The sequence below is a fragment of the Pleurodeles waltl genome, chromosome 5 (assembly GCF_031143425.1).
Source record: "Pleurodeles waltl isolate 20211129_DDA chromosome 5, aPleWal1.hap1.20221129, whole genome shotgun sequence".
NCBI lineage: Eukaryota > Metazoa > Chordata > Amphibia > Caudata > Salamandridae > Pleurodeles > Pleurodeles waltl.
The window spans coordinates 1,401,746,549-1,401,761,023 of NC_090444.1; the positions used below are offsets into that span (position 1 = coordinate 1,401,746,549).

Here is a 14,475-nt window from a genome sequence, read left to right on the forward strand (position 1 = left end):
AAGGGGAGCTCCAGTTTCGTTAAGTCACTGGCCTGGCGTGTCTGTCATTGACGTCAAAATCAAAAGTAATGGGTACTTAATTGAACAATGATAAAGAAGCTTAATTGAGCTGTACATTTGTGTTGTTCTCCCATTGGGGTGGCGGGTTTCTCCTTTGGTGTTTGTGATTGGGGAAGAGGGTCATTCAGATATGCTATATGTGTTATTTGAGTTTCCGGTGAGCGTGGTTCGTTATTTTTGGCGGGTGGACCGGCCATAGTTCCATTTTGTGGTGTTGAGGGTTACTTGAGCTGATTCTGTGTAAATGTGGTTCAATGGGCTGAGGGGTGAGTTGATCAATTATTCGTGGGAGAGGTACCGAGCTGTGTGTGTGTGTGGGTGGGCAGTTCAATGTGCTGTTCGAGTGTTTCATTGAATTGGAGAGGGGGTTGTGAGCTGCGGGGGGGGGGGGGAGTCATTTATTGAGGTGTGGTGAGGCTCGCTGAGCTGTCGAGTAGAGGGTTCTATTTGCTACAGGTAGTTCTTGAGTTGTGGGCTGCTACGGGCTTCAATGGCAAAGAGTGTTTTGAACTGTTTATGGGATTCAATAATTTGTTGAGTGATGCATTGAGGTGTTTTGGGGATTTCTGGTAGAGAGGGGTCATTGGCCTGGAGCCATCATCGAACTGTGGGTAATTTAAATTAGCTGTGAGTGGCTTCATGAAACTGTGGGTGGATTATAGAGTTGCGCTGTTCACTGGAGCAGTGATTCTTTGATCTGTGGAGTGGGTCTTTGTAATGTCGGGTCCTGAGGTTGATGGGGAGGGGTTCATTGAGCAGTAGGTAGTTCACTGATCTCCGTGTGGAGAGTTGGACCTGCAGTGGTGCCTACTTTGAGCTGTGTGTGAAGGGTTCATCAAGCCGAGCTGTAGTGTGATTTGATTGGTTGAACTGCAGCAAGTCCTTGCGACATGACGTTGCTTTTGCTGGGTGATCATTGAATCAATGAGTTGTTCACTGAGCTGGGAGCTGTTCCTTGCATTGTGGATTCTTGAGTTGATGAGGGATATTTTGATTGAGATGAAGGACGTCCACTGTTCTCTGTGTGAAGTTTTCGTTGCTTTGTTTTGCTGTACATTGAGCTGTGTGTGAAGGGTTCATCGAGTTGGGCTATGGTGAAGTTGGTTGAGCGGTAACAACTTGCGAAGTGACCTAGTTTGCTGAGTCGCTTGGGGGTCACTGAATCATGGGGTTGGCCATTGTGCGCTGTGTATTTATGATCATGGAGGTCGGGGTTCGATGACTTGTGGGGTTTTAATGAGATGTGTGTGAAGGAGTCGTTGCGATGTGACAGTGATATTTGGAAGGTCAGTGAGCACCTGAGATGTTTTTGAGTTGTTTGAAGGTTGGTTGGTCGTATGTGAATTAGTTAGTGGAGCCGTTCGTTGGTCTATTGAGCTGTGGGCGGTTTTTAAGTTTTTAGGGTGGACTGAGCTATTGGGTGGTTTAGTGAGTTGTGCGGGTGCCTTGTTGATGGTGGGGTGAAGTTTTTCACTGAGATGCGGGTGTTTCCCAGTGGGTGGTTCTTTGAGCTGTACGTGATTGTTGAGGTGTGGGATGTTTACTGAACTGCAGATTCCTCTGTTGAAATCAGTAATTGATCTGTTGAGTGGGCAATTGGACAATGAATTGATTTACTGAGATAACTGAATGGATTAATTCACAGGAGTGTTGGGGAGTCACTGTGCGGATAGTTTGTGTGCTAAAAAAACGAGAGTTTTAGAAACTTTAAACCAATTTATAACGCCCAAGAGTTGTGTACAATAGAAGGATAATTTCCGACGCACTTTCAGTGGAAAAAAGATTTTCAGTCGGCTAGGAGAGTCGGCTCACAGTTTAGTACAATGAGGTAACCCACCCCGTCCTCCCCCCCATATCCAGTCCCGAGAGCCTGTGTACTGTGTGCGCGGTGACGCATGTCCCCGAAGTTGTCATGTCATTGGTATGCTTTCCTCAGGTCCTGTCCTCCTCAGACCCCCTGTGACCTTCAAGCCTCGTGCAGACTGCTCTCCATTTCACGAGACGAGAGGCCGTGTCAGATCAGGCACACTCTCTGCGGTCCTCTCCTCCTCAGACCCCCTGGGACCCCGATACGTCTGGCAACTTTCACGAGTCGGAGCAGGCACAGTGCTTGCTGACAGCCCCTCGCGCAGCTTCCGGCAGCGCTGAGGCACGGCGGTCCCAGTCTACACTCAATGCATCAATGCAAGTGTTTGGACGGGAGTATCGAGGTGTGGTTCACGAACTGCTCTGCCTTGGTGAAATCTGTATTTTTCTTTAGTAGGAATCGATTTTTAAAGCTAAACATTTTGAGCGTTTTGCCTAAAAACGGAGAGGCGCCCTAGGGAGTGCTAGCTGGAAACAGGCAGTTTACAAAGTATATCTCAGTGAGAGGTGCATTAGTCCCCCCACCCCCCGGTTAGCTGTTGGAGGGAGGGCAGCTTCCCTCATGTCCCCAGAATGTACTCAACTCTCTGACAGGTCAGGGACGATCGTGAAGGGCACGTCGGGCTCAACGCTTTCCTTAGAGTTGGTCCGCTTCTGTACAAGTTGCACTCACGGCACATCATATAGAAAGAGTGAGAGCGAACGGGTCTGGGGAAGTGGGGGGGGGGGGTTCGGGGAGGGAGTCAAAGAAATATGCAGACAGTTACTTAATGGAAACCTTGAAAAAGCTGAGGCTGCACACAGTGGGTGAGATGTTTCCACTCAGGCTTTTTTTCATCCCCTCTCCCTCCTCGAAGCATCCCTCCCCCTCCCCCTTGAAAAGCTATTCTTTGCCATGGGCCTCGAGCCCATCGTCCTGTCGTAACCAATCCCCCCTCCACACACACAGGGGAGACACAAAGCCCCCACCCCTTCCCGCACGACAGAGGGTGCACATCATGGCGTAAGAATGCCGGGAGGCATGCCTAGCGCTTTCCACAAAGTGCCCCTCCCCCTCAGAGCGCTACATCACCCAGGTCCACCTACCCTAGTGCCGTTTCGTAAGAGCTTCCGACGGCCGGCACAGCCCTCTATTAAGGAGCAGATTGGGAGAGGAGCTTCCCACTCGGAGAGAGGAAGACTTCCAGGGCACATCACACTTGGGACAGACAGGAGGCGCTGCACAGCCCAGACGGACCCTGCGCACCTCAGCACTGGCTTTCTGCTGAGCTGCCCTTGCAAGGAGGGGACCTCGAGAAAGGGAGGACTGGTCCTGCAACCAACATCACATCTCAGGTAGCAGCACCGGCAAATCGAAGGGATTCTAGCCAGGGGTGGGGTATCCCAGTAGACTCATCACTCACACCCACAACGTCTAGGATCACAGGAATGATTGCATGCACTGGGATAGATAGATAGATTGATAGGTTCCAGTCAGGGAAAGATGCATATATTTATTTTATATATTTTTTGATAGACAAAACAACTGCTATAGGATTAAACTAATACGGAGAAACACACAGTTTAAGATACCTGGCTGTACGGACAGACGTTAACAAAAAAAATAGTTATTCGTAATCAATTGTAGATTACAAAACACGAAGGCACCTGTGGAAAGGAGAAATAAATACTGTCCTGCATAGATAGGTATCCCAATAGGCAGAACGCCAGACACATTGCTCGGAAGATATATTTTTTCACAGTCTAAATGTCAGGTAGACGGTATAAAAGTTCGAGACAGGCGTGCACCGTGCCACTCGGCAACAGAAGCGAAATGTTAAAAGCGAATTGGGTTAGGGTCTGAAATGGGTAAACGGAAGCACGTCGCTTCCGAGCGGAGGAGTGACGCAGCTGGCCGGTCTGTCTGCTCGTCTCTCCATAGATCAGAAGACGGAGACAGGACTGAGCATCGGAGGCGGAGGGGGAGGGCTGTGGGGGGCGGTGGCGGCAGAGGTACCAGGGCAGCACTCAGGCAGGTCTGCTTCCTTTAGAAGAGCACTGGGGCGGCTGTGGGCAAAGTACCAGCAACTCTATACGCGAGTGCGAAGGGATGTTTTTGTAAGGCGTTAGGTATGTTGTGGTACGGTGACGCAGCGGTACCTCCGCTGCAGTGGCTGTGATGCTGCAGCTCGCACAGTCTCTGTTAACTGACTGAGGGTTTGCATTGGGAATCCCGCACCCTCCCAGGGTGGAAAAAGTGCCTCCCGCGGGCACCTCTGCTTATTGGTGCGCCGCCCTGGGAGAGGGGCTGGGGGTGCAGTGGGTCCATGGGCCACTGGGATCAGCGCTCCAGCCCCGCGTGTTGCCTGCGCACACTGGGCCTGGCGGCTGTCTGCCAGCTGTGGACGTACAGTTACCAGGTAGTCTGACGGCGTGGTAGGCGCTGTGGCTGCGCGGTCATGTATTCCCTCAAGTTCGGGCTTCCGCAGAGCTGGCAGCACTTAAAAGCTGTGGTGATGCTGTGGTAAAGATGTCCGCGATCAGCGTGGTGGAGATGCTGTGGCCATTCTACAAAGAAGCTGTGGTAATGATAATGCTGGGGTAAAGCAGTCGCACCGCTGCCCTTGACTCTGGTAACACCGCCTGTTTATTCAAAGCAATAAGTGCAGCGCAGGGAGTCCAGAGCTCGGGAGGAAACTTTCTTAACAAAGCACAGCGCATTAAGGTCCATCCACGGTTGCTTACTAGTGAGTGCGCCGAAAGGTGGCAGTGCGCGCTCGGGGAACATATGCAATCCAGCTGTTGCTCGTCCTTTGAAGATACCTAAGAGGCCGCATCGTTTAAGACACATATGCGGGGTTAAGGGCACATCCGATTGATAAAATGTGTTGCAGTGTGTCAATCCATACCGGTTCCTAAAGGCAACAGGTTGAACGCTCCAGCAACGCCGCCTTACAGCCTGCTGGAGTCCTGCATGCCTGCCATCTGGTCGTCCGCTTACATAGTGCACCGAGTGACTTCCCACCCCGGCCAACTACCCAGGGGTCTTCAAACTGGGGGGACTCAAGTGATCCCATGGTAAGGGGAGCGCCAGGGTCTAGACAAAACAAGCATTATGCAGAAAACTGTGGTTTGTTTTAAGCAGAAAATAATTTATTACATTTTTGAAAATGTAACAGAATTTAACTGCAATCAACAAATACGTCTAGACGTATTTAAACATTGCCATCTTATTTGAATCATTGTGAACATTTCTGAGTGGGGCGATGTTTTTTGCCACTGGGGAAGGTGCAGCATTAAAACGTTTGAAACCACTGAGCGACCCAGATCGCTGATGTATGCGTGTAAGATGCCCCTCTCTTTCTGGACGGCCGAACAGCAGTGCAGTTCCTATCTCTGCCGGCAGGGTGTGGCGGAGGCAGGGCGTGGCGGAGGGCAGGGCACACACGGTGTGCAGAATATCGCAGCTACAGGCGAAGCTAACCTCTCCCTCCTTGTGCTCCTGCACCATGTCAGGGCACCAGAAGCACGCTCGCTCGACCCAGCAGAACATAGATAACGTCGCACGGTGTTCCCTCCCCACTCATAACATTTCCCATAGATACAAAGACGCTGGAAGCAGGTGGGGGCTGAGGCGGAAAAGGGCTCCAGACTTCGATGTCAAGGAGGGACCAGAGAGCCCCAGACTGGAAACCGACAGAGACCCCCTAGAGAGCATGCTGTGGCCCAGAGCTGTGCCCCGGGAGCTCTTGGCAGCGCTCCTGTGCGATCAGTCAGGACTGCAGATTTATGTTGCCTGAGCTCATGGCCGCTCCCGGAGCTCTGTTAATTAGAAGCATACGCGCGGCTCGGCGCCCGGAGACTAGCTTCAGCAACAGCAGCGCTTAGTGCAAATCCAGGCCAGCAGCTCCCGTGTGCACGGAGGCCCGCTGTATCCCACCCCAGTGCACTGACGGGCCCGGAGCAACTCCTGTGTGCACGGAGGCCCGCTGTATCCCACCCCAGTGCGCTGACGGGCCCGGAGCAACTCCTGTGTGCACGGAGGCCCGGTGTATCCCATCCAAGTGCACAGACGGGCCCGGAGCAGCTCCGGTGTGCACGGAGGCCCGCTGTATCCCATCCCAGTGCACTGACGGGCCCGGAACAGCTCTTGGGTGCACGGAGGCCCGGTGCATCCCATGTCAGTGCACAGGCGGGCAGCTGAGCAGCTGTATGCCATGGGGCCTATGGTATCCCACCTCAGTGCGCAGTTCCTGGAGCTGCTCTGTACACTGCGGCCCAGTGCACTGCCGGGCCCGAAGCTCCTGTGTGCACGGCTATATCTCACCTCAGTGCGCAGCCCCTGGAGATGCTGTGTGCACGGACACCACCCCAGTGCGCAGCCCCTAGAGCTGTATCCCACCCGAGTGAAATGCCGGGAATAGAGCAGCTATGTGCATTGTGCTGACATGATTCTATCCCGATACTCTTCCGGGCTAGGAGCTGCTGGGTGCCCTTGGCCTACCCTGTCGCATGCCGTTCCGGTGCACGGCCAGGTAGGAGCTGTTGTGTGCATGGCAACAATCCGCATCCCACCTCAATGCACGGCCGGGTCTGGTGCTGCTCTGTGAGCGGCGCCGACCTTAGCGTGAGCATCTCCATTCAGAGGTCATTACGAGCACTGTTTCCAGTTCAAGAGTTTTATTGTAGTCTCGTGTGCTTCCATTGGGCTAATTAGAATAAGGCATGTCAAATCAAGTTCAGGACAGGAGACCCTGTCAGCAATGACCTGAGTGATATGGTCACCACAGCTGACCTTTTTCTATCCCGATGCTTAACCGGGCCTGAAGCAGCTGTGTGCCTGGCGACCGACCACCTGTATCCCATCACAGCGCACAGCCAGGCGTATCCAGACCAACGGACAGCGGGTCAGGAGTGTGCACTGCGCCCAGCCGTATCCCATCCCACTGCGCGTCCCCTGTGCACAGCGCCCAGCAGCATCCCATCCCACTGCGCGTTCCCTGTGCACTGCGCCCAGCCGTATCCCATCCCACTGCACGTCCACTGTGCACTGCACCCAGCCGCAACTCATCCCACTGCACGTCCACTGTGCACAGCGCCCAGCAGCATCCCATCCCACTGCGCGTTCCCTGTGCACTGCTCCCAGCCGCAACTCATCCACTGCACGTCCACTGTGCCCAGCCATATCCCTTCCCACTGCACGTCCACTGTGTACAGCGCCCAACCGCATCCCATCCCACTGCACATCCGCTGCGTACCGCGCCCAGCCAGATCCCATCTCAATGCACAATCAGACTAAGGGTGGCAGTGTGCACGGTACCCAGCAGCGGCCAATAATGTGACATGTTACATGTCAAACAGTGGGACCGTAGCTACATTACCAGTGGAGGGACAGAACAATTACTCGAGAGGGCTTGCGAGAATAACATGCCTTGACTGAGTTCCTTGGTGAAAACTGACGTACCACGAGTAAAGAGTTGTCCAAATATCGAGATAAATCACCCGCATCTACTAGAATCCGTCTGAGGCCCTTAACAGTTCGTCAGTTTTTTGACCGTGGTGTGGTGCACTGACAAAGCTTCGACCCCAAACAACCTCTGTGGCTGCAGGTCAACATACATTCGTGGCAATGAACTTGGAGAGGCTGTCCAGGTCATTGTTTACAGCCTGTGGAATATGCGCATTTAAAGTGCGTCAGCAATCTAAGCACAGACCTGATAGTGGTTACTGCGCAGGATCTTGCAGTGCAGGCCAAGGCGCCTTCTTCCTAACCGGGGCCTTGGATTGAGCCTCTCGCCTCTCCATGGAGGGCGCAGGAGGGCCGACAATTTCAGAAAACAGCCACAGTTGACAAGTGTAAATTCAAGGCAGCCATATTTGGCAGCATACTAAATCACCATTGTTGTTCGAGAAGCCTCAAGCTCTCCTCAGCAGAAGGTGACACATACTATGAAGTAGCCACCGGGAGCCACTTCCGCTGCTACTGAGCTGCAGAGACCGCTGTGGCGGCGCTCCAGTCACTACAGGAAAGGTCTGCTTCGTTGGCGTGTGACCATCACAGTCCGACGCACAACCTTTAGGAGCACAGGCCTAAGTACTTTAGACCAGACAGCAACGGTGCATAGCTTTCAAGACATTGCCATTGAAATGCATTCAACGCAAGATGAAGAGTACTTTGCAGTTAGACATGGGACCCATATTCCATTAGTTTGCCTAAATCATTTGTGGTCCCTGTGTGGATTCACCGAGGGGTTTGTGGCACACCTGGACTTCCTCGCAGAGCCGTGTTAAGGCATGAGCGAAGTGGGCAACTGCCCAGGGCCTCCACCTTCCAAGAACGCCCTCCCACCCGTGGAAAGTGCGCTTTCACTCCGTCTCACTCTTGTCTTTTTCTGTAACTTAACCTCTCTCCCCTCTGCCTAGCCATACCTCTGCCTCGGTTTTCCTGTGCATAGTGTCATTTTAAGGGAAACCTTTTTATGTGCCCCTTGGTGCCCTCCCTTACACCACCATGTGTGCACGTATTAAACAAATGCACAGCATGGCGCAGGTTAGGGACAATAGCGTCACCATTTTTTATGCTATTGTACTTTACAGGATTAGCATCAAAAATATTGGCACTAATCCTGCAAAGTATATGGAGGCCCATTATAAATAATGGTCTGCCTCCTTTTACTGCTTGCTCTGTGCAGGCATTAAATGCCGCAAAAAGCTGCGCCATTTTTGCAGTCCCCCTAATGGGAGAACGCCCCTTTCTTGCATACATTATCTCTGGTACAAAGGGTTTCAAAGTGGCGCAATGAATGCATTGCTCCCTTTGTAAATATGGCACGGGGAATTTGGTCTCATTGAGCCACATTAGCGTCATAAAAAATGACACTAATGCGGTGGAAGGAGGCGCTAGGCCCTCTTAGATTTGGGTCTTAGTGTTTTTGTGTGACCCTGTTCCTGAATCTTTGTTTTTCATAATGCGGACTTGAATTAGCAGGACATGGGTAATACATTTCAAAGGGAACCCCAAAAATCCTTAGGATGACATTGCTCCCTAGAAAAGCTATGTCCCTATTTGTATGAGAAGTAAAGTGCAGCATCCTCTGGCTACATTCCTGTTCTGCCCTAAGAAAATACTGGATCACAAGAGGTGGGCAGACATTTTGCTGACAGCCTCGAAAGTCTTGTAAAATGTAACGCCCATGTTCTTGACCTCAGTAATCTCATTTCCAAACAGTACCGCACAGCAACCAGTCGTGACCGACACTGGTGAGTAGGAAAAACAGCACATGAAGTGACCGATCACATTTTGGAGAAAGAGCTATCTAGAGTAAGGAAGTCAACACTAAAAACGATTATTTTGCGCAGTTAATAAAAACGGGGTTTGCTCTGTCAGACATTTTTAGAGCATCAATACTCGGGAAAAAAATGAACTTTTTTTCATGTTGTACATCATATGGATTACATTGTAAGGAGAGTCTAGATTACCTTGATGGCAGAGCTGCTGCCTGGAAGTCCAAACAGGCGTGGCGCGTGAGCTGGTCGCCGCTCTTGCCCACTTATGCCCTGGTCCCGTGGAATGGAGTAAGACATTTTAGGTGTGTTTTTAGGGTGACCTCTCTTTGAGAAGCGCTGGAGCATCGCTTTCTGTTCAGCATTTGAATCCATAGATGGTGTGTGTGTGGGGGGGGGGAGGAGCATTTGAAAGGCTGGAGATTTCACAGCGAATTACCCATTGATAATCTGAATTGGAGAGTCACACACACGCAGTGTAAAAGGGATTGTGTTTTTTCTTGTTTAGTAACCCTCGTACATTTTCATGTTTTTTTGGGCGGGGTGATGGCGCTACGAGTGTGACTGGAAAACACTAATCACTACATAGTTCCTTAATGTTTTTTTTTATCGATGTCAGAGTTTGGAAGGAATGGAGACAAAAATAACATCGTTTTAGAAATACCATCAATCATGTTAATTCTTACGTCGGAACAGTGATTATGCAGCCATGTTTGAGTGAAAGAGAGATGGGCAGTAATGCCCACTTAGAAAAGTAAGAACAGGCTGCAGACTCCACGCTGTTTACCTGTAATCCCTTGCTCTGAGGTTTCCAAAGTAGCACTTCTATTGTACATTTAAAAGTACAGCAGCCTCGTTGAAAGGCTTTGGTGAAGTTGTTTTTTAATATCGTATACCCACCGTGCTTAGACATGCCAGTGCCATTGTACTACTAGTGTAACTGCTCTGAGTAGGACAGGTAACACCGTACTACGGTTCTCATTACAAGTGTTCGTTTCATTTCTTTGGTCAGGTAATAGCTGATCTGTGTACTTTCCCCCTTAAAGCAGACAAGGTCTACAGGTGAAAATATGGTCAAAATGAAAAATTGCCAGGGGAATTGGACCCAGAAATTCACATTTCCCCTGTAATTCCTTAATTCTTTGTGGCCCCCTCAGCATCCAATATATAGTGGGCTACATATCCCCCTGTCCCTATGTTATCGATAATCCTGTGTCAGTAACTCCAGGGTTAGGGAAATATCAGTCCATTTCCTGAACCATTCATAATGAGGGATTAGGTGTGCGGCCAGTGTGGTTGAGAAGTGCTGCCACTCTCCCACTGAAAGTCCTGCATCTCTGTTTCAGAGTAAACTTTAACTTGGGGTCTAAATAGATTTAAATGTACCATTTGCGTGTTATAAACCAAATCCCAAGCCAGGCACATTAACACTTCAAGCTGTCTCACCCATTATCTGCAGTTAAACTAGAGCTTTGCAGCAGAGGCATTAACCCACATAGCTATTGCATAGAAATTCAACCTTAGACCCGTAGATTAGCCAAACAGATGTTTTCACTTGGACTGAGAGCTGGGATTCGCAAGTGGCACACCAAAATTCTCAGTAAATCCATTAATCTAATGAGAAGTCTTACAAGTACCAGTCAACCCCAACTAAGAAAATAGCAAAATTTGCTGGGAAATGTGGATACTGTCCAGTTACAACTCTAGCTGGTCTAATGCCAAGTTTCAGCTATATTCCATTAAAATTGTAGTAGCCCTTCTGCAAAGCAGTAGCATTGTCTAAAAATATAGTAAGTTGTCATAGAAGCGCTGGTACTTTCACATTAAAGCCACTCTAGCCCTGCTTTGAAGTACAACTACTGTTATATTAAAAATATGGCAGCTATGCTCAGAGTTGTGACTATTTTCCACTTAAAGTATAAGATATTTCTTGAATTGTGGTCTTAATCCCTCTGGATTGAGGGCAACAGACTCTATTTTCTTCATGTGACTAATTGCAACCCTCGACCCAACACCAGTCTTTATTTTTCTGTGAAACTTAACTTGCTGTACACATTTATGTTTCTAGTGAAACTCTCTAACCCTTGAATATTGATGATACCAACTGTTTTCTTGCCTCCACACTCAGCTAGAATTGGTAGTATCTAGGTGACAGCTCAGAAGACACAAACTCCCATTTGAGAAATTGCACGTTGCTTCATTTCTTTAAGATCGAGATGGTCTGAAAGTCATCATTGACCAACTGCCATCTTTTGGAAAATCCATAAAGATGAGCAGGCCTTACCGGTGTACCTTGAACAACAGACAGGGAATGCGTGGTACTACCAGGGCATCAAGGCCCTGGGGTCTGACAATGTTGTGTGTACCTTGAACAACAGACAGGGAATGCGTGGTACTACCAGGGCATCAAGGCCCTGGGGTCTGACAATGTTGAATTTTGAATAGGGACATTCTAGCAATAGAGTGAAGGGTCCTGGGAATTTTATGCAACATACTGGTCAGATGTTGGTGAATTATCAGAGATGGATTCTCATAGAACAGTTTGGTTTGGCATATAAAGTAAAGGGAACGGTATTATGGAGAAGGAGGCAACAGAGATTGCCATTTTCGAATAATCCAGGAAATAAAGCTGCACTTAAATTATTTCTATAGTATTGCAGTATCTACTGCATAGCTGATAAGTCCTAGGCTTTGATCCCATACCACAGGATTTATTGATCAATATGTAGTTTCTTGAAAAGTTGCCAAATTGAAAACAATATCCTGAATACAACTTCCAAATTGCAAGATAAGGGATAAGGCTTCAAAAATCTGAGCAGTGGTAATCCACTTGTAATTCTGCTGTAGCACCATATAGCTGTACCCAATAGAGGTAATGTATTGAGTAGTACTGAGGTAATCTCCAGTAGTTCTATTAGTTATAAATAATCAAAGGCAACCAGTCATTGTCACTGGAAGAGTCAGATTGGCATTAAAAGAAATGATGCAGGATTTGGGCTTAAAAGAACTGTGTCAGCACACCCCTTTTACTGACAATAACAAAACCCAATGAAGTTCGAAGTACATTTTAGGCTCAAAGGAAGGTTTACAAGATTACTTGATTGATAGCTGCAAATTTAATCTGATCAAGGGACAGTATTCTATTATAATAATGCCACAGTAACTGTTGGAAAACGTTTGCTAGGTGGACAAGCTTAAGAATACTATTTATGCATTACTTTTGACTATTTATGTAAAAACTGTAAACTTCACACTTGTATAGCACACTACTCACCTGTGAGGGTCTCAAGGCACTGTATGCATACTGCTATGGACCCCCCCCCCCCCGGCTTTTCCTTGTGAGGTGCCTACTCCTGGGCACCCCCAGGGTGAAGCCAGGCATCCAAGCACTGTTGGGGCCTTTGTGGAGATTAAACAAGCTATTGCCCAGAGTGGGACCCATTAGTTAGACCAGGCACAGAGGCCAGAATTATCTGGTCCAAGGGAATTGAGCCCAAGACCTGCTGAGGTGGGACTTGAACCCTGGTCCTGGGCCGGATCTCTGCTTCACGGTCTGCTGCTCTAACCATTGTGCCACACATCTCTATAGGTCATAACTGGCAATGAGACATTCATCTAATTTAACTTGGATCACCAAAGACTCTCAGCGGCATACCTTTAATGTCTTAATAATTGAATACATTTTACACTGCACATTGGATGAAGAATCAAAAGTTATTAAGGTCTGTCTAATTATGGCATGTGTTTAGGCTGAGGGAACCTCTTAAATGTTTCCTAGAATTGAGAGGACTATGGAGGATCAATGGAGTCAAGCAAGAGCTTTGAAGATTATCCACAATATAAATTATTGTCATATAAGCATCATCATCGTTAGTGGGCAAATTAAAATGATAAACACAGTGGCCATCTTAGGGGGAATTGTATCAAATTCGTAAAACTAGAAGACAAGGAGATCAGAGAAATTGCAAAGTGGCTCATTGTAGGTAATTGAGATGGAAATACTTGAGTTTTACTAGGAGGTTTGGCACTGACAGGCTTTACCCCACAGTTAGTTAGCAATGTATTCACAACCTTATATTAAGTAAATTAATGGGTGTAAGCCAAAGACACTGTAGACTGTGGATCTGGATCCAGAACCTGAGATCAAATGTCAATCGTGGGTGTAAAAACTTGCAAGGTTTTGGGTCTCTTTGGTATTGTTCTACTTGTTAAATCATCCCTACACTTTGTGTGCCAATAGGGATAAATACCATCAAATTTACATATTTGATTTTGTAATTGAAACCTTAAATAAATATAATAAATGTGTTTTTATAAAGCACTTAATAACCAATATTTTCTGTTCCTAAGCAGTGTCAATGATAGGTACTACAAGTTAAAAGATGCTGAATTTGTCAACCTTAGTGGAATGGAAACATGAGTTACCCTTACCAAGATTTGAATTTGTGACATGCACATCACATTCAAATGTTAGCTGTGGGCCCTTAACTCTCTGGACTATCTTTCTTGGCCACAATCAGGATGAGGCCAAAATGTCTGAGTAGCAAGAGAGTGAGTTTTCAAGTTTCTAAATTTGCGATGTATTTTGTTTGGTTTGGCGTGGTGGTGGATGAGGTAAAATACCGGTTCCACAAGCAAGAATATATTAGGAAATTGAAAAAAGAGCAATTTAAGTCAACATCAAGATTGCACATCTGCCTCTCCATCGCCTTTGCTGTCTTGTATTAGGTAGAATGGCTACAGTCCTCTTTCTCTCAGTGTGCGCTCTTATTCTTATTGCAGATCCATTCATGTGGTTGTGATCCGTGAGGGCCAGAGAGATGAAGATCAGGCTGTCCTCGGCAGTGGCTACTCTATGTGCAGCTCTGCTGCTGGCTTCCATAGAGGCAGAAGGTAACTTCTACACCCCTCTCTCTAACCCTGTCCTTCCATGCTCCTTGTCAGAGATGGTGCAGAACTGACTTTTTCTCTCCCTCTTTCTCTCTCCCTCTCTTTCTTTCTAGCCCAGTGATTGTTTTCTTCCTGTCTCTGTTGGAAATAAACGCCATTCTGTCCTTCAGGCGTTTGTCTTTTTGTCAAATCCTGATCTACTTTCATTTTTTATTGTTTTTGGTGATTTGTGATCTCTATCAAATGCGTACTTGTCCCTCTGAGTTGTTGCTCGCATAAAGCCCTTAAGGGAGGGTTGGGTAGATTTTATGTGATGCTGAGGGGGCCTGCCAGCTCATCTGCAGGCTGAAGGGCACAGTGCTGAGGAACAAGAACCTGCCTGTGCAGGCACAAAAC

General features: G+C 48.2%; 1 protein-coding gene across 3 annotated transcripts in view; it reads left to right on the forward strand.

Moving 5' to 3' along the window:
- Nucleotides 1-3,042: 3,042 nt before the first annotated feature.
- COL12A1 (collagen type XII alpha 1 chain) overlaps nucleotides 3,043-14,475 on the forward strand; it is a 307,200-nt gene continuing 295,767 nt past the window's right edge. For 2 of the 3 annotated variants that reach the window (XM_069235673.1, XM_069235672.1), the window contains exons 1-2: nucleotides 3,043-3,261; nucleotides 13,972-14,082. In XM_069235673.1, the coding sequence (XP_069091774.1) occupies nucleotides 14,010-14,082 (73 nt within the window). In that variant the 5' untranslated portion in view covers nucleotides 3,043-3,261; nucleotides 13,972-14,009. The remainder of the gene's footprint in view (nucleotides 3,262-13,971; nucleotides 14,083-14,475) is intronic. The other variant, XM_069235674.1, reaches the window with a different exon arrangement.